Here is a 20038-nt window from a genome sequence, read left to right as displayed (position 1 = left end):
CATATCAAACTATCATGCCCAAAATATTTAGGTTTTTTTTTATTACGTTTTGAGTTAATTTGTCATACTCAGCCTTTTCATTTTATTACGTTTTGAGTTAATTTGTCATGCCCAGCTTTTCCAAGCCTCTTCCCTTTCAAAACCTACACTCACGATTAAATACCAAAATAGTCCTCACTTAAATGAGCATTAACTATCAGAATTTGACTCAAAACACATTATTTTGATGTCCTTTGATGCGCTCTATAACCCATCGTTCTACCCTATCTATCTAGTTGTCTAGTTCTAACTTTTGGTTCCTATTTTACCTCGTAACTCATTTTCTTTTTAGTTTTTTAAACTCATCATATATTTATAGTTTTATAAATGTTTGACCACTTTAATGTACCATTCACCAAATGATGCTTGTCTTTCATTTATGTCTAAACTCCACCAATTCATTATTTCTCTTACCCAGGGTTTAATTTAAAGTTAATGAATTTCCTAGTGTTACATCAGGGTTTGCAAAAACTCTTTTTTGTCCATAAACTTCAAGTTAAGGCTTTTCACTATTTCGATAATGGAGATAAAGGAAAGGAATTCATCTCCTTTCCTTTCTTTTCATTTTCACGTCCATAACTCTTTTCCTTTCTTTCCTTTCAGTTCTTTCAAATTTGGAAAGAAAACAAACCCACCCATTTTACCCTTTATTTACCTTATTTTTCTTTTTTTTTTCCTTTCTTTTCTTTCCTTAAATGAAACTCGGGAACACACATTTACTTGTTTCTTTTCCTTTCCTTCCTTTAATGAAACTTGGGAACACAACACTCTACCCTTTTCTCTTCATTTCCTTTCCTTTTTTTTCTTTAATGAGACTCGGGAACACAGTGTTAAGGTCATCATGGGTCTTGCACATGAGTATTAGGTTGTTTTACCCATCTCTCGTATTAATTCAACATTCTTGATTTTCTTAACAAATTTAATTATCTATAAAACTTCTTGTTTATCGTTCATCTAGTAGCTCATCTTTAACAACTCACCTTCAAGTTTTAGCATTTCATTTTCTACAATTTTAGTTTAAAATCTGATTGTTCGTTTAAAATCACAAAACTTACATTTGTTACATTACCTAAATGTGTTGTTACCAACAAAACTCACAAAATTTGTGTAACACGCTAGGCAAATTTCACATCGGTTGTGAACATAAGAGATGGTTGTTACATAAAGAATATTGAATTTTAAATATCACCAACGTGGGAGAAACTTCACATTTAAGCGTGCATCAAATGAGAGTAGTACCAAGATATATAATCTCTTGAGAATTCTTCAATCATGCAACAAAAATCAAATCCGTGAGCTCCTTATATTCAAAGCGGTTAATAATTGTTAGTACGAGGAATAGGATGTTATAAAATAGTATCAAAGCCACTTGTGTACCGTTAGGAATTGTGGCACAAACCTTATCAATAATGATGAGTTCTTTAAAGTGTTTGAGACGACACCTTAAGCAAGTTTCACATCCTTAACTAGAAATAGTGAGACAAACCTCATGTCCATAAGGGTTGGGTGGGATTAGACCATATTTACCCTTCATTTACCTAATTACCTTCCTTTTACTTCATGAGTTGGGTATTATCGTTTTGATCATATTGTCAATAAAAAAAAAAGAAAAGAAAAAAAAACACACTCTTTTACCACGTGGAGTAGCAGACCTTCATCTTATATGCCACGTCATCAGAAACCACTCTGTGTCTCGCGCCCATTGGAAAAAAAGACAAACATCAGAATGATGCAGAAAGTTTGAAACCGGTCCAACGATGTCATCATCGGTTTAACGAAATTGTGCAGAAAAAAAAATAAAAAGCAGGGGCAAAACCGTAACAAGGGCAACAGAGGTTTCAGTTCGTAATCGTTTCATAAAGGAATCATCATAACAATAACAATAACAGAACAGAACAGAACAGAACAGACAGCTGCTGCTTACGCAACAACCGAAACCTTAAACCAATCAATTTCCTCCGATTGTTCAACCATGGACGCCGATGATGAGGTAATATCCGACACCCACTTGGCAATTCCACTGTTACAACTAATTTAACCGTTTTTTGTTCGTTTTTATTCACCGATTTTCATCCTCTTTAGAAATTAACGGCTTTGAAGAAGGTGTATGCGGATATTATACTCAACACCGAGAAAGAAGCAGCGGCCAGGATTATGGTGTCCGAACGGAAAGCTGTTCGGTTGGAGTACGAGCTTAAGCACGCCAAAGAAGACGCCATTCAGATGCTTACGAGACTCAAACACACCATGGATTCCAAGGTATGGAATTATAGATGTATGCTTTCGTTCGCATTTTGACAATTAATGGTTCAATAGAGGTTCGGGTTTTGTGTTGTTTAGGGTTTTGATTTTGGTATTTGGTCTGGATTCTTGCTTTTATTACTTGAAGATCTGATGTTATTTGAGGGTAATGAGGGGCTTTTTGGAGACTAATGATTAACGAATATACGGTTACTTAAATGATGCTGGTGAATGTGGTGTTTGACATTGTTGTTATGCAGCTTATAAGAGGTGGTTTTATTGGTTTGGGCTTGCGAATCATGTTAGAGACTACGGATTATTTAGTTTCATAGGTCTATGCTCAATGTGTTTTGATCCATATGTGATTAAGTGTGTTTTTTTAGTTGTGATTGATGAGACTGTCTTATAGTGATGACCATTGGTAGAGACATGATGACGGGATTGAGCATGTTTGATTTTGTAACCATGTGGAGTGACACGTGATTGTGTTTGAGTTGCTTCGTATGCGTTGCTTCTTAAAACTTAGTTATGGAAGTTGATAAGTGACGAAACGTTTCAAGTTGTAATTCAATATTAGTTCTGATTCCATTTACAATGTCCGGGATATGGTTTTCGTATTCGGATATCCAAATTTATATATGATTTGCTCCAAAGTAGGAAGAAACCTACTAAAACAAGCACAAACAGTTCATATGAGATTCAGAAATATGTAGTAGGGTATTAATGATTTAAGAAAGGCTCGGTTGTTGTGTTTAGCGTTTTAATTTTGATATTTGGCCTGGATTCTTGTTTTTAAGTCTTGGTGAAGAAACACTGATCGACCCCGGGCAGATTACGGATAATCTGGGGGTTAAGTAATGTTTCCCACGAGGGTTAGGTCCGGCAAAGAAAGATGTTCTTCAGATGACCTGCAAAACAGACACCGTGAGCTCGTCACTGAGAAGGGGGGGGGGGGTTCCTCCTTGTGACCACCCTCCGGCGTGAGAATCAGACTAGATTGCTCTGAATACAAGTGTATATTGAGAGAAATAGCTAGTGAAGGTAAAATACCAGATAATCCTACCGTTCCAAGGTGTTGGAGTATTTATAGCCGAATGTAGGTTTCCAAGCAGGTACAGCCAGCTGTATAATATTCCTGTTCTACCAACTACGGGCTACGCACGTGCCATGCTGGTTGGTGGGTAGGCAGCGGCTGATAGTGACCAGGGCGGCTGTGTACTATTCCTTTTCCACCAACTGCAGGCTATGTGCGTGCCACGACAAGGGTTGGTGAGTAGGCAGCGGCTAATAGTGACAAACAGTACTAGGGCATGCTCCTCGTACTGTTTGTCGGTGAGCTGTCACCCTGTGATTGGTTCATGGGCTGCTTTGGTCAGATCTTGTCTATTTTGTCCATACCTTGGCAGGTATAGTACAAAAGATCTTCCAGAAGCATACGGACTGGCTCATTTGGGCGGGAGTATTCCCGCCTTGCTCATTCCTTCAGGTGACACTGAATTATTGAGTGCCTTGTGCGTGTAGCCTTGCTATTGGTGCGGGTAGCCTTCCCTGATGGCTTGTATCCGCAACTGCGGGGACAGGCGGGGTACTTCACCATTGGGAGGCTTTTCCTGCGGGAACAGCTGGCGTACTGCGCGTAAGGTCTTCATCTCTGAGCATGGTGGGTCCTGCGGAACCAGTTGGTCCTTGCGCAGACGTCCCTCTTCAAGGTGAGTCTTGCGGGTCCAACTGGGCTCTGCTGGGACCTACCTCTTCAAGTCCCCCCAGTCCAATGTTCTTCTCATGAATTGTTAATAAGTGAGGTGAACTTTTGGACTTGAGCAAGAGGTTTTGAAAAGGGTTTTTGAAGTTTTAAGGTTTTCCGTGGGGATTCTTCCCGCGGTTTTCCTAATGTCACGCAGAAATTCCCGACTTTTCTGCTTGATCTTTGGGTCTGATGCGGGTAGGTGTGTAACCTCCTCGCAAGTCAGGAGCGTTGAGTTTCGCTTGTAGATTCTCCACGAGGTTTTGGTAGTTTTAAACATAGTGATCAATTATGTTAAAGGAACCAATTCCATCCTGGAGCTTCAAACAATCTAGTTCTCACGTTCCCGCTATGCGGGGATGTTATTTCCCTTTCCGCAAGTATGGCCCAGAAGATCCTTCTTGGTTTCAATTCCCTGCGAGTGCCAAGTATGTGAAGGGTTTCGCCTTGACACTTTACCCGCACTCGTCTTATAGTTAATCTTACTTCCAAGGTATTCTTGGCGTCTATTCCCTGCCGGTGCTAAGTATGTGAAGGGTTTTGTCTTGACACTGTACTCGCACCTGTCTTATAGTTACTTGGTTGCCAAGGTAATGGGTGTAGTCCCGCTTACTTTTGAATCTTTTTGAATCTTTTTGAAATTCGAAGAGTTGGTGAAAGGATAAGAACAGTCCAAACTGTTGAAACGTCGTCCGACGGTTTCTTCTGACAGTGTCAGGACGTGCAGGAAGTTATGGCGACGTGACAGTACATGGTCATTCCAGACGCTTTCTCAGGCGCGTGGGCGCGATTTTTTGGGCGCGTGGGTGCGGATTTTACGGCGCGCGTTCCGTCAACAGCTGTTGCCAGCTTGCTTTTTCCACGTGTCATAGTTTCATTGCACCAGCTCTTTTCTCTCTCCTCCGCATTAAATTCATCGCATTCATTGCGATGAGTATATATAGGGGGAGAGGGTCCTTTGCAATCCACACTTTCACTTCTATCTTCTCCTTAAGCGATTTCCGGTGAATATTCTTTCTGAAATCGTTGCCTTTCATCCTTCCAGAATGTCTTCTTCCCATGATGTTGAGGCTACTGCCGAGGAGTCTGACGTGTTCGTCGAGAATCCGTCGTCCACTTCCGATAAGGACGATAAGAGCACTGCTGGCGAATGCCAATGTGCTCTTCCCATCGAGCTCTATCGGTACATCGTCCGGAAGTTCATGCTCGAGCCGTTCGAGCCTGAGTTTCCGGAGCCACACCAGACGGTGTACGATGCCCCCAAGGGCAAAATAGGGGTGTATGCTGCATTCTTCGTTTATGGGAATCTTAGGTTTCCATTGACGAAGTTTGTATACCGTGTCTTGGAGAGGCACGGTGTGCATCTGACGGAGGTACACCCGATGGCGATCGCCAAGATCCGCCACTTTGAGTGGGTGTGCCTCATTCTGGGTGTGGAGCCCCACGTTGATCGGTTGATGACCTTCTACTCCTGGAGGTGCATCCAGGGGTGGTACACCTTGGTCAATCGGATCAAGGGTTTGAAGATCTGCGCTACCGAGCGCAGTCTTCGGTCGTGGAAGCGGGAGTTTTTCTATATCTCCGCTCGCGTCGTCCCCCTTGCGATGACGTTTAAGAATGGGAGAGCACTCCCCGCCCTTCACGCCTCCAACTACCAGGAGGCGGAATGGTTCTCCAAGGTTTCCCGGATCCAGTCTCCGGTTTACCGCTTTGCGGAGTCCGGGATGGTGATGCTCGGGATGAGCCGGGTGTGGAAGGAGGCGTCACAGATTCCCATCGTCTTTGAATACGGTTTGAACTCTGTCCCTTACGGTATGCTTCATATTATCCGTTAATTTAAGATTTTTGTTCTAACCGTTTTTTCTTTTTAATTACAGAGGGAAACGACTTGCCCATCCTTTAATTTAAGTCTCTCCTGCAGCCGCGAGAGAGTGATGGTCCCGCTCGGATGGGTACTCGTGCTCTAGATGAGAACGAGTTGCCCATCCTTGAGCAAACGGCGGATCGGTTCGTAGAGGTCTACCCGCCACGCCACGAGATCCTGAGCGCCAGGCGGCCAGGTAAAGAACTTTTTGACCCTCGCCCTCTCAATGCTCAAACCTCTGCGGGAATTCCTCTAATTTTGTCATCTTCTGTAGAGGAATCCGCAGATGGTCCTTTATTGGCGAGGAAGAAGAAGGCAGCGGCGGGAAAGGGAAGGCGAAGGTTGCCTCTACTGCCGATCCGGTGAATCAGTCTGACTCGGAGACCGAAAGCGAAGAGGCGGCGGGGAACCCAGGTGGTGTTGAGACCACTGCTCCGGAGGCTGAGACGACTGTCACCTCCGAGCAGCCCAGGACGACGACGGTGACCGGTGTGAAGAGGCCGGCTCCATCGGGTTCGTCCCCGCCCGTTCGCACCTTTAAGCTCAAAAGGACCCGTAAGTACAAACTTCCTTTACTTTTAATTTCATATCTTTCCGCCATTATAGTTATATATCTTCTTTGTGCAGGCGTGGATGCTACCGCATTCCAGGGTGGAGCGGGGAGGAGCACCTCCGGACCCATGACGGTAGGCTTGGTCAACCTACCTGAGGCGATGACCCAGGCGACTGCGCCTGCTTCAGTTGGTTCAGTTGCTCACTCAGTTGAGCCAACTGTTCCAACTGTGACGACATCTCCGCCGGCTGTCAGTGCCATATTCACTGATTCCTTCACTGGGCCGGCGGTGAATGTTTCTGTGGATCCTTCCGCAGCCGCGGCCACAGTTGTGAGTTCACCTCCGGTGAGTTCACCTCCGTTGGTTTCCGCCGCAGCAGCCTCCACCACGCCTCCTCCGGCGCCGGCGACTACGGCCGGTCCTTCAGGTATGCACGGGGTTGGGGCGTCTAGCCAATCCTTGCCTCCTTCCCATCTCCCCGACCTTTTGGATGGATATCCCTTAGGTTCAGGTGATGGGTTTGGTGGCTATCGGCCTGTTGTCGACCCTACAGGTGCGTAGGGTTAATTTGGCCTATATTCCTTATATCATTTCTTTGCTAACTCTTTTTTGCTTTATTGCAGTTCGTGACTCCAACGAGGTGTACGCTCCTCGGTGGAGTATCCGCCGGGGAACGACCCTCCGGACGGCTGAGGATTGTGTCGAGTGGACACGTCATGCCGCCCCTGCTGGTGCGCTGGGGGAAGCCATGGCCAGCTACCAGGAGGGTAGGCTGTCCAACGAGCTTCGGATTCTCGTTGCCCGGATGCAGCCGCGCGTCGAGCTGCTTTGTCGTGAAAACGACAAGTTAAAGGCAGCTCGTAACCTGGAAGTGGCTCAGGCGCGGGCTATCCGGGAGGAGAATGCGAAGCTTGCCGCCGTTGCTGCGGAAAAGGAGAAGGCCATCAAGGCCCTCGAGGTTGAAGTTCAGGCCCGGCTTGAGGCCCGTTCAAAGGCTGCCCAAGCTGTTAACGAACAGCTTCGGCTGGCCAAGGAAACTGCATGGAACGCAACCGAGAGGGTCACCAAGGCTGAAGCTGTTGCTGAGCCTCTACGCATCGAAAATGAGGAACTTAAAGCCAAATTAGAAAGGCTCCAGCAGGCTCATGATGCCTTGGCCATGGAAGATGCCAAGAAGCTCCAGGAGATCTTGGACCAGAGGGGGGTGCTTGACCACACTGAGCGTAAGCTAAAGGGCGTCGAAGAGGCTGCAGCCAAAGATGTGTTGCTTGCCAACCTCACAAAGAACGAAGCCGAACGCGCCCGTAATGAAGCTCAAGCTGCCCTCCAGGAGGCTCTGGTTGCCAAGGAATGGCTTCTTCGAGAAGCGTTGTCGCAGGTATGCGCAGCTTCCTAACGTCTAACTTCCTTACGCTTTTCCTTACTCTGAGTTTAACTTCTGTTTTGTAGGTTGTGCATCGGGTGTTCACGAATACATCATATGACGATGCGATGAGCGCAGCCCTCAACGCTTCTCATGAGGATGGGGAAAAGGCTGGCTTCCTGCTTGGTCTAGGGTTTGTTGAACAAGGCATCCCGCCTTCCAACTTCCCTCTTTACAATGTGGATACTGAAGCTGCGTATGACCAAGCAGTGAATCAGTATGCTGCCTTCCCGCATCCGGTGGTGGAGAAGGTGAACGAGATTGCTGCTGCTGATGATGGGCTAGCTATCCTTAAAGCTTTCCTTGAACCGCCACATTCTACTGATGGTGCGGGTCCAAGTGGAAGTGGTCCTGAAGCTTGATCCTTTAGATCCCTTTCCACCATTAGAGTAGATTTTATTTTTGTATAGCTTCTTTTGTATGCGGGTATGTACCCAACAATCTTTGTAATATTTGAATTTCGATGGAATAAAGATTATTTGCTAATGCCTTGCCTTGTTTATTTCACGCATATTTTGATTTAACTTAGCAATTTCTTTAGTACTTAGATAAGTTAACTTTTCAACGTGGCTGATAATAAGTTAAAAGTTTTGCTTCCTCTTTCGTGATTGTGCGGACAAGACCGTCACTTTCACTTAGTAGGATGGCTAAACTTTGCCTATATCTGACCTGCGTGGAAGTTTTCCTCATCTTTTCCTTTGAAATTTTCTAAGTGTTTTGAATAAGTTAACCTTTCGACGCGCGGTTGCCAATAGGTCAATGTTCAGTTTCCTATATCATGATTGTGCGGGTAGGACCGTCACTTTCATTTATTGGGATGACCAAACTTTACCTATAGCTGACCTGCGTGAAGGTTTTCCTTAGAAATTTTTACCGTTTTATGTGTTTATGCGGGTTTTGCCGCCTTCCACACGCAACGACTCACTTCTTCCCACATTTATGCGGTGAATACCGACATATCAGCGTGGGAAGTTCATAAGTATAAAGGTAAGGCTATCAACACAATGTGATAAAGGAGAATCATTTCCATTAGAAGTGGCTCTAGGCCTTTTCTTTACAAGTTTGGAATTGATCTACATGTAACATTTGCGTAATTGAGCTCCATTCCATGTTCTTGGGATGGGTGTGCCATCGAGCCTTTCAAGCCGGTATGCGCCCTTTCCCAAAACTTCTTTGATAATGTACGGTCCTTCCCAGACCGGTGCCAGTTTTCCTGGGCGCTCTTGGTTTGAAGCCTCGTTGTTACGCAATAAGTAGTCTCCTACATTGAAGTTGCAGAGTTTTACCCGCGTGTTGTAGTACTTTTGCATTTGTCGCTTGTAGTTTTCTTCACGCGCTGCGGCTAAGTCTCTGCGTTCCTCGGTTAGCATAAGGTCGAACCGTCTTTCCGCATCATTGTCTTCTGGCTGAATCAATACCCTTGGTGAGGGCAAACCAATTTCGACTGGGACAATGGCTTCAGTGCCATAAGTGAGGCTGAACGGGGTTTCTCCCGTACTGGCCTTTTTCAGCGTTCTGTTTGCCCAAAGGACGTGTGGAACTTCGTCTACCCAACCGGATCTGTGTTCCAGGAGTCTTTTCTTTATGCCTTCGACGATGCTTTTATTTGCTCTTTCCACCTCACCGTTACCTTGCGGGTGTGCCACTGAGGTAAAGGTGTGGGTGATTTGAAGTTCTTCTAGCCACTTTTGTAGCTTCTTGTCAGCAAAGTTGGTGCCGTTATCACTCACCAAAGTCTGTGGAAGTCCAAAACGACAAATAATAAATTCCCAAATAAACTTTTTAATATGTTTTGCGGTTGTTTGGGCTAAGGGTTTTGCTTCTATCCACTTGGTGAAGTAGTTGATGGCTACCACTAGGAACTGAACGTTTCCTGCTGCTGTAGGAAATGGGCCTGTCACATCGATGGCCCACTTTTGAAATGGCCATGAAGGGGTGACTGGAACAAGTTCATTCTTCGGGCGATGCGTGTTGGGTGCGTAGAGCTGGCAAGACCTACACTTTCTGATGTATGCCAGCGCATCCGTATGCATCCCCGGCCAAAAGTATCCCGCGTTGTTTAGCTTAGCTACAACAGCGCGTGGACCTGCGTGTACTCCACAGATGCCTTCGTGTACTTCCCTTAGGAGGTAATCAGCATCTTGGTTGTCCACGCATCTTAAGAGTGGGCCAAGAAAGTTACGTCTGTAAAGGATGTCATCGATGAGTTGATAGTTTAATGCTTTACAACGTATTTTTCTTGCCTGTGTTTTTGACTCTGGTAGTATACCCGCTGCAAGGTAATTTATTATTGGTGTCATCCACGTTTCTGTACCGGTTTGGATGACACAAATTTTCTTGTGCGGGACTGATGGTGCTTCAAGGAGTTCAATGCGGATGTCCTTTCCCAAATGGGTGAAGGCTAATGATGCAAGCTTGCTTAACGCATCCGCAGATTTGTTTTCGCTACGCTTGACGTGTATGACTTTACAATCATTAAAATCGCGCATAAGGGTTTTTGCCTGTGCGAGGTACAGGGCCATTATATCCTTCACGGCCGTGTACGTTCCGTTTATCTGGTTGGCTACTAACATGGAATCCACGTGGGCTTCCAAGTTTTTCACTCCCATTTTACGCGCAATTCTCAGCCCTGCCAAGAATGCTTCATACTCGGCTTCGTTATTCGTACTTGGAAAATCCAGCCGAATAGCGTAAGTGTATTCTTGGCCTGCTGGGTTGGTTAATTTCAACCCTGCGCCTGAACCCTCGTTGCTGGCTGCTCCATCAGTGTAGAGTCGCCAGACATCATTGATGTCCTGTGCTGGGGAGGGTTGAGCCTCCTCCTGGCACTCTTTCTCCCGCGAAGCGGGGACTTCTGCAATAAAGTCGGCCAGGACCTGGCCTTTCATAGCTGGTCTTGGCTTGTACTTTATCGCATATTCCCCAAACTCGATTGCCCATTTGGCTAGACGTCCCGATAGTTCGGGTTTGCCTAGAACGTTTGCGAGTTTGAAGTTGGTGAGAATGGTGATTAGGTGACCCTGGAAATATCGTCTTAGTCTGCGTGAAGCTTGTACAAGTGCTAAGACTAATTTTTCCAGGGTGGAGTACCGGGTTTCTACGTCTGTTAGGACACGGCTAACATAGTAAATAGGCATCTGGATACCTTTCCGTTCTACTAGCAGGACTGCCCCGGTTGCTCTCTCTGTGGCAGAAAGATATATGATTAATTCATCCCCCGCTTCTGGTGCTGTGAGCGTTGGGAGTTCGATCAAGCGTGACCGAATTTCCTGAAAAGCTGCTTCCGCTTCTGGTGTCCAGCGGAAGTGCATTTTCTTTAAACAGTTTCTTAATGTTGACACGAATGGGAACGACCTATCCGCATGGTTTGACAAAAAGCGGTTAAGTGCGACTAGGCGTCCATTCAGTGTCTGGGCTTGCTTGATGGTAGTAGGTGATTCCATTTTGAAAATGGCTTCGACCTTTTCAGGGTTCGCTCTGAAGCCATCTTTAGTAACAATGACTCCCAAGAACTTCCCTTCTTCCATCCCAAAGGAACACTTGCTCGGGTTGAGCTTCATGTTTATCTTTCTGAGCGTGTTGAAAGTTTCTTCGATGTCTTTCAACATCGCTTCTGGCTCAGGGCTTTTGATGACCAAATCATCCATGTAGACTTCCAAGTTTCTCCCAATTTGGGCATGAAACTCTTTGTCCATCAGGCGTTGATATGTGGACCCTGCATTCTTAAGTCCGAATGGCATCATTTGATAACAAAATGTGCCACCGGGCGTCCGAAATGCGGTTTTGTCCTGATCATCTAGCGCCATGTGGATTTGATGATACCCCTTATATGCGTCAAGGAAGCATTTAAGGCGAAACGGTGCTAATGAATCCACTTTGAGGTCAATTTCGGGTAACGGGTAACAATCTTTGGGGCATGCTTTGTTTAAATCTTTGAAATCTATACACATGCGCCATTGTCTGTTAGCCTTCGGTACCATAACGGGATTTGCAACCCATGTTTGATATTTACTAACGCGTATGATGCCCGTGTCAAGGAGTTCCTTGACTTGGGTTCTACACGCGTTAGCCTGTTCCGCCCCCATTACTCTGCGCTTTTGTATGACTGGCGTAAAAGCCGGGTCACACTTGAGCTTATGCTCTGCTTTACTCCGAGGTACACCGGTCATGTCAGCTGGTGTCCACGCGAAGATGTCAGCGTTTCGCTGTAGTAAGCGTTTGAGTAAGGTGCGCGTAGGATCAGCGATTGTTGGGCCAATTGTAACAGCCTGGTCAGGGTATTTGCCATTAAGGGCCCATTTTTCTGGTTCGGTGATGGTTGGTTTAGCCATCTTTGGTTTGGGTTTAGATGAGACGGATGCGATGCATACCTGGGGGATGCCGGTGATCATCGCTACACCCTCAGCAGTTGGCCATCCCATCATGCCATGGACTGAAGATACCACGGCGTTGAATCTTGCCATCCCGTCTCTCCCGAAGAGAATGTCGTATGTGTGATGTGGCTTCCTCATTACGACGAAGTCCACGTCTTCTGTGCGGGAGTATTTTCCGTCTGTGAGAATGACGGGGAAAGATAGGATACCCAGGGGTGTGTTTGTGCTGCCGTCGAACCCTTCCATTGAGGCGTAAACCGTTTCCAGGCGTTCTTTGTCTTCGTCGTCTAGCTTGTCGAAGAACTGCCTGTACATAACCGTTGACGAGGCGCCGTTGTCAGCAAGAGTGCGGGAAGTTATGTAATGCCCCAGCTGGCTTTTGATGACGATAGGGCCTTCCTTGCTGGGTCCTCCTGGCACTCGCGGGAAGCGCACCTCAGCTTCCTTCCATTCGCATGGTTCTGCCGTTCGTCTTTTTCTTCCTCTGATGTTGCCATGAACCATGTGGATGCTGATGTCAACGGGCTTTCGTCCGTTGCCTTTGTACCGGTCATCATTCCTTCCTCCATTCTTGATTGATGCCACAAGGTGTGCAAGTCTTCCATCCTTGACGAATGTTTCAACAATATCCTTCAAGGATGTACACTCCTCGGTACTGTGACCCTTTGTCCCGTGGAAGTCACAGGATTTGCTCTGATCCGCATTAGGTCGTTGCCGGATCATTGGAGCTTTTGGCCATGGGAGTTTTTCGGTGGCAAATATCTCCGTGACGCTTTTGGTGAGTGGTGTCCACCGGTGTTTTCGGCTTGAAGGGTGCGTGTTATCCTTTCCGCCAACAAGAGGGCGAGAGCTGGATGAGGTGTCAAAGTTTACCCTTGACTGCCAAATACCTAGCTTCCTCTTTTTGTTCTGCCGGGCGATCCGAACATTGTTTTCTCTGGTCCTCTGCGTGTAGAGATGTGTACTCTGGGGAAGGTCCCTACCCAGTTGCTTCTCCGTCTCGGCAAAGCGCTTGGCCGCCGTCATGATGGCATCCCATGTGGATGGCATGCCGTCCTTACCCGTCAACGTGCGGATAAGCTCTGGGTATTCGGCGCCCTGGATGAAAGCGGCGCGAACAAGATCTTCGCTTATGTTGCCCAGACTCAGCTTTTTGGAGTTGAAGCGAGTGATGAAATCTAGTAAAGATTCATCTTCCTCTCTCACGCAGTTGAGGATCGTCCACTGCTCTTCAGTATATTTCCTCTGTTGACTGAAGTGTTGGCTGAACTTGTGTTGAAAGTCCGCCCAATCATAGATGTGGTTGACCGGTAAACGATCAAACCACGCCCTGGCCGCTCCAACCAACGTCATCTGGAACATATAACACCACGTGGGTTCCGTCCAGTTACTGACGGTTGCCCCCGCTATGAATCTGTTCAAGTGATCGTCTGGGTCGGATAGACCATCATAAGTGCCGATGTTGGACATCTGTTTGGCACTTCTCGGGGCGATTGCTTCCGCAATGTCCCTTGCAAACTTGGATATTCCCGCATTTGCAGCAGTTGGTCTAAAGGTTCTGGAGAAGTCGCGTGGGTTTCCCCCCGCGTTCCTTGGTTTGAAGGTTTCTCCGAAATTCCTTCTTAGTTGGAAGTCCGTTTCTTTACGCTTCCCTTTCGCCCTATGGCGAGGGTTCGCGTCAGCGTCGGATTCCTCCCGATCATCGTCCGAATACTCGCACTCACTGTTCATGTTGAGCTGTTGTCGAGTGCTCCCGAACTCATCAGCCTGTTGGAGTGAACGCAAGCGTTCATCCAACTCAGCTTGGAATTCCTTCTGACGTGCTTCGGCCCACGCCTTAACCTGATCGAGTGTTTGGCGAGGGAGCCTCGTCTGTTTCTCCAATTGGGCATCAATGAACCCCAGTGAAATATTGTTTACTGCACTTGCCCCGGCTTGGGTAACCGGGGTAGTGTTCGTAAAATTTGTGTAACCGCCGGTGTTCCCCCCAGTAGCTGGGGTTGTGGTTACCGGGGTTTCTTGGTCACTTACTGGCCTTGGGACCGGAGTAACGTTAACCATTTTTTTCAGAAGTTTTGAAAAAACTGAATTAGTTCTAGCTTTTATGCACGGATGGCGCCAATGAAGAAACACTGATCGACCCCGGGCAGATTACGGATAATCTGGGGGTTAAGTAATGTTTCCCACGAGGGTTAGGTCCGGCAAAGAAAGATGTTCTTCAGATGACCTGCAAAACAGACACCGTGAGCTCGTCACTGAGAAGGGGGGGGGGGGTTCCTCCTTGTGACCACCCTCCGGCGTGAGAATCAGACTAGATTGCTCTGAATACAAGTGTATATTGAGAGAAATAGCTAGTGAAGGTAAAATACCAGATAATCCTACCGTTCCAAGGTGTTGGAGTATTTATAGCCGAAGGTAGGTTTCCAAGCAGGTACAGCCAGCTGTATAATATTCCTGTTCTACCAACTACAGGCTACGCACGTGCCATGCTGGTTGGTGGGTAGGCAGCGGCTGATAGTGACCAGGCCGGCTGTGTACTATTCCTTTTCCACCAAATGCAGGCTATGTGCGTGCCACGACAAGGGTTGGTGAGTAGGCAGCGGCTAATAGTGACAAACAGTACTAGGGCATGCTCCTCGTACTGTTTGTCGGTGAGCTGTCACCCTGTGATTGGTTCATGGGCTGCTTTGGTCAGATCTTGTCTATTTTGTCCATACCTTGGCAGGTATAGTACAAAAGATCTTCCAGAAGCATACGGACTGGCTCATTTGGGCGGGAGTATTCCCGCCTTGCTCATTCCTTCAGGTGACACTGAATTATTGAGTGCCTTGTGCGTGTAGCCTTGCTATTGGTGCGGGTAGCCTTCCCTGATGGCTTGTATCCGCAACTGCGGGGACAGGCGGGGTACTTCACCATTGGGAGGCTTTTCCTGCGGGAACAGCTGGCGTACTGCGCGTAAGGTCTTCATCTCTGAGCATGGTGGGTCCTGCGGAACCAGTTGGTCCTTGCGCAGACGTCCCTCTTCAAGGTGAGTCTTGCGGGTCCAACTGGGCTCTGCTGGGACCTACCTCTTCACTTGGTTAGTTGATTAATGTGATGCATTTTGGAGACCAATGATTATTATACGGAAGTGAATGACTGATTAATCGGTTACTCCAGTGATGTTTGTGTATGTGGTCTTTGACATTGTTGTTATGAGTATACCAGGTTGTAGCTTATAAGATGTACTTTAATGGTTTGGGTCTGCAATTCATGCTAGAGATGAAGTTTATATGTTTCGATAGGTTATTAGGTTTATATGCTCTTTGTTCTGTGACGCATATGAATTAAACATCTCCTTTTAGTTGTGACTGAAATTATCTTATAGTGGTATGACCAAATAACCATCTGTAGAGATATGATGAGTGGATTTATCATGTTTGAGTGTGCACCCTGCGGGATGATTATTTTTGAGCTGCTTCACGCACATTGCTTCTTAAAACTTACTTATGGAAGTTAATACGTGACGAAATGTTTAAAAATCTTATATTACTATTAATTTTGATTCCATACATAATGACTGGGATATGGTTTTCGTATTTGCATGTCCATTTCTATATATGATTTCTAATGATTTGCTCTAAAGTAGAAAGAAACTTACTAAAACAAGCACATACCACTCATATGCGATTCAGGAATATTAAGGTATGCGTTACTATTTGTTGATTTCACAGTTAAAAATGACATTTATTCGTTTGACAATTTGCAGATCAGTGAAGCAGCAGCGGCATCCTGCACCCAAGAAAAGAAAATTGCAGAGCTCGAAGCACAACTTCAAGAAGCTGAAGACATAGTGAAAGACCTCAGGGAGGAATTAGGAGGAGTTCAAGCAGAACTTCAGAAGTTTTCTCAAATCAAAGAAGTAAAGCATAATGTACAAGTAGACAATGCACCGGCCCATGAACCCATCACATTCCCTCCCGCAAAAGTACAACCGAATTCATATATAAATCAGAGAAACAAAAGCCAGAGTTTCTTTAACTCTTTATTACCCTTAAAGAAATCTTTATTCGATAACGGGGATTTACCTTCTATAATATCAAGAAGCAAAGAAACCGAGCTGTATAAAAACGGATGTACTCAAAGAATCTGTGCGTGTGAACGAACCACACGCGATAACAAATCACCATTTTCTGTTGAAACAAATGACAAAAACAAAAACGTCAACCTGAAGTTGATTGAAAAAGATGAAGTGAAGGAGATAGATGTAGCAGCTGATGATTCATGTTTGACTTCTCCGGATTTGGTCAAACATACAAAAGATATACCCGTTGATGAAAACTTGGTAAGATTATGCAAGAGTCAAAGCACAAGTGGAGAGGAAATTATGCCTGTGAGACAAGAAAAGGACAAGGTTGACCTGCCATTAACGAGTGCAGAGTCAAAGGTTTGTGTGACCGATGAGGCTCAAAGTCAATCTTTGACTGATGGAGTGATCAAGTACACAAGAAAAAGAAAACGAGGGGTTCTGATTAGTGGAAGTGATTCAAATGAAAGGAGCCATGAGATCCAAACGGCCCATGCAGGGTCCGCGAAGGGGAACTTGATTGGAGAATCAACTCCAGAAAAGATACACCTTGAACAAGTTGCTCACCAGGTTGGTTGTTTATTCTAAGAATGTATATTTGATTTATTTTTATCCTTGGCATTTTATATGAACAACCTTAAGTTATATTCTTCCTAGAACATGATTGTAAATTCAAACTTGTCAAGTATTTTTTTTTTATAAACAACGTAACAAAAACAGAATTTGTCTTTTAAGAGTTTGGTTAGGAGCGGTAGTGGGCCCTACTCATTGGTTAAATACTAGCATTGTTTTATATAATAAATCAGTGATAATGCCTTCTAAGTTATGACTAAGTTCTGCATGCATTGTTATCTTCTAGTTGATAGTTTGATAGCATGGGTCTCTTCAGGTTCATATGTGTATTTAACTGAAGATGCATGAATAAATGTTTTTTTTTTTTTTTTTTTTGATATCATAAATAAGATCAAAAGGCGTACACTTAGACCAATGTAGTTGTCTATAGGTAATCTGAAACCTTCCCCCTCAACTCGGAAATACTGGTTGTACTATGACAAGGTACATGATAAAGAATTTTGTATATTATAGCAAATCGTCTTCTAGAGGTATAGGTATATATCATTTGTTACTTCATTAATCAGAAATACGAGTCCCAAGAAATGTGCAGAAGGCAGTCATTCAAAAGAATGGGCTCTAGCTGTAATGACACCAGGCCTAGCAAATAATACCTGCCAGAAAATAGTGGGTTGCTGATGGACTATTTTTGCCATGTACAGTGTTGATAGAAGTGTAAGTCGATTCAAAGCCAGATTAGTGACTAGGCAGACTACTCTGCTCTTAGTTCAACAATAGCAAAGCTTTTGGTAGGGTAGTGGAGGGTGGGATGTAGGCGAACCCTAACTTTAACACTATTCACAAAGGATAGATAGACTACTTCCTGGGAGACCCCAACTCGAAAACCGTATTTGGATATGAAAGGAATATTAGAAACATAGAGTTCTTCACATGGAACTAAACATCGAGAGAAAAAAAAAGAACTGAAAGTGTAGTATTGGTAAGCTACTTACCAATGACAGAAAATGGTGAAAAGTATGAAAGTATAGATGAAACATCATAGAGACACGTAGACAAGATGAAGGTAACATGCAAAGACCACCGGTAAGCAAGGTCCCTAAGACAAAGCTACCCCTAAAAGTCCTTAACCTTAATCTTACGGCTCTATGAAGTCCTATCCTTGACTACTTCCTCAAAGAGGTGCAAGGCTAACAAATGTTGCCTAATAAGTTCATCTCAAGTCAGTTCCCCCCCCCCCCCCCCCCTCTTCTATAGTGAGTGTTTCCACTGATCTAACCGACGCTGTTGTCTGTCTCCTCTTTACATGTCCAAACTATCTCAATCTTCTATCTTTTATCTTATCTAATATACTAGCCACCCCTTCTTCTCCCCGAAAAACCTCATTTCTTATCCGGATCCGGTCCAACCGCAACCCTTATAAACTCTTTCTCCTTTAACTTACTAGGGAATATTCTGTTGCACAATACTCTTGTGGCTGCTTTCCACCTACATCAGCCTCCTAGACAGGTTGGTCACTGGTTATGTCCCCATCGCTATGTACAAACGATCCTAAGTACTTGAATGTGGAAACAAATTACTTGGTGTAATTGCTAACTCAGCTGGAATCTAATTCTGGTGTACTGATGAGCGCACATTAGTGCATAAATTGTTATATACATATCTCATTATCTCTATCTCTGCAGACGGTTTGTCATCACCAATTTCTATCAGATAACTTTAGGACTGACATCACATCTTGTGTCGCCTGCTTCTTTCACATTGCTACCACTTTGGTTCACATACAATAGAAAAGGAGATCAAGCAGAAATATTTTCTGCTCTTGTTTATAGCCAACAACACCCTCATTTTCTTAGAAATTTCTATTTTTGCTTTATTTATATAGAGAACATATTTGGAGTTTGCCTTGTAGACCTAAAATACATTTATTTCCCCTTTTTACCCTTGATATTATTAAATTATTACACTCCTTCCATTCCTTAATTTAGATAACCTCCATTTGTTACTATTTATACAACCTATGACCTAAATACCTAATACATACTTAATTCAGATAAGATAAAGCGTCATAATAAGTTCGATTTTGGGTGTTACACTTGACATTCCAACCAAGAATAGTCCAAATGGATGGAAATTTTCTAGCAAAGGAGGATAACACAAAATAGTAGCCAGTAGGAAAATTAATATATCTAGCTCACAAGATTAAATATTGCATTTGCAGCCGAAATAGTTGACAGATGATTTATGAACTTCCTATCACTTAGGCATATGGAATGTGTGTTTCAGATCTTGTATTATTGAAGAAGACCTAGAGATTGCTACTGAAGAACACAAGACTGGAGTTTGTGTGTACTGTGTACAGGTTAGGTTAAGAATTAATGATCGTAACAGTAGTCACTTATGGATACATGATCACACAAACACACAAGAACAAGGCAACAAAAAAGTAAAAAAAATATATCAAAATAAAGAACACATAGGATTACGTTATTCGGTCAGAAGGTTAATGATCCACGTTTTATTAATTGGCCCAAAGCCTTATATTTATTTGATTGATGGATCTTGCATTAAAAGGAAATAATACTTTTGAACTTTTTTATGCAGCTTATATCTTTATCAGATAAAAAATGTTGGTGATGAATCGCAAGGAAGAAATGAACAATAGTTTTCAAGGGTGGCGATATTACATTTATGGAAAGCTTAAAACTTTACTGGCTCGTGTACAACTGTAGTTTATGCAGCGTTCGTTACTGCTCAGAATTTTTGGCTTTGAACTTTTAGGTAGTTTTATAAACCATGAAAGTTTTTGCAGGATTTTGGATGCAATAGTTCAATCATATTATCTTGTTCAAAATGGAACGTAAAGGTATCTTATTTCATTCTATAGTTGAGCATATCCAGCGAAAATGTGGTTATCTTGTTGATATTGAGATGGCAAAACTGTTAAAACTTGTTAAATGACATTGTGATTCTTTCATGCACATATAATTGCATACAGAATACCATGTCATTAACTATAAGTTTAACCGTTTTGTTATTAATCATGCATAATAATACCAAGATCATGTGTCACTTGACATGCTTAGGACTATTAAGTAAGAACTTTATTGGCACTTGTATAGCTGTATATAACTCATGTAAGACGTAGTGGGAGAAGGAAAGAG

The 20038-nt window shown here is 44.3% G+C and overlaps 1 protein-coding gene across 1 annotated transcript; it reads left to right on the top strand.

Annotated features, from left to right (window-relative positions):
• Positions 1-1960: 1960 nt before the first annotated feature.
• On the top strand, positions 1961-19817 carry LOC143619679 (uncharacterized). The gene is made up of 4 exons (XM_077091555.1): positions 1961-2029; positions 2122-2298; positions 15987-16874; positions 19479-19817. Exons 1-4 carry the CDS (start codon positions 2012-2014, stop codon positions 19509-19511), a joined length of 1116 nt encoding a protein of 371 aa, XP_076947670.1. The 5' UTR covers positions 1961-2011; the 3' UTR covers positions 19512-19817.
• Positions 19818-20038: the final 221 nt, after the last annotated feature.

This window comes from Bidens hawaiensis, unplaced genomic scaffold (assembly GCF_021521415.1).
Source record: "Bidens hawaiensis isolate Kalapana, Puna unplaced genomic scaffold, B.hawaiensis_p1.1 tig00002477_1, whole genome shotgun sequence".
Classification (NCBI taxonomy): domain Eukaryota; kingdom Viridiplantae; phylum Streptophyta; class Magnoliopsida; order Asterales; family Asteraceae; genus Bidens; species Bidens hawaiensis.
The sequence above is the reverse complement of the archived record's forward strand: the minus strand, read 5'-3'. Positions and strand labels throughout refer to the sequence as shown.

Coding starts and splice junctions, on each gene's coding strand:
- LOC143619679 (XM_077091555.1), top strand. Junction 2,299..15,986: donor AACACACCATGGATTCCAAG/GTATGGAATTAT, acceptor GACAATTTGCAG/ATCAGTGAAGCAGCAGCGGC. Junction 16,875..19,478: donor TTGAACAAGTTGCTCACCAG/GTTGGTTGTTTA, acceptor TTTTTTATGCAG/CTTATATCTTTATCAGATAA.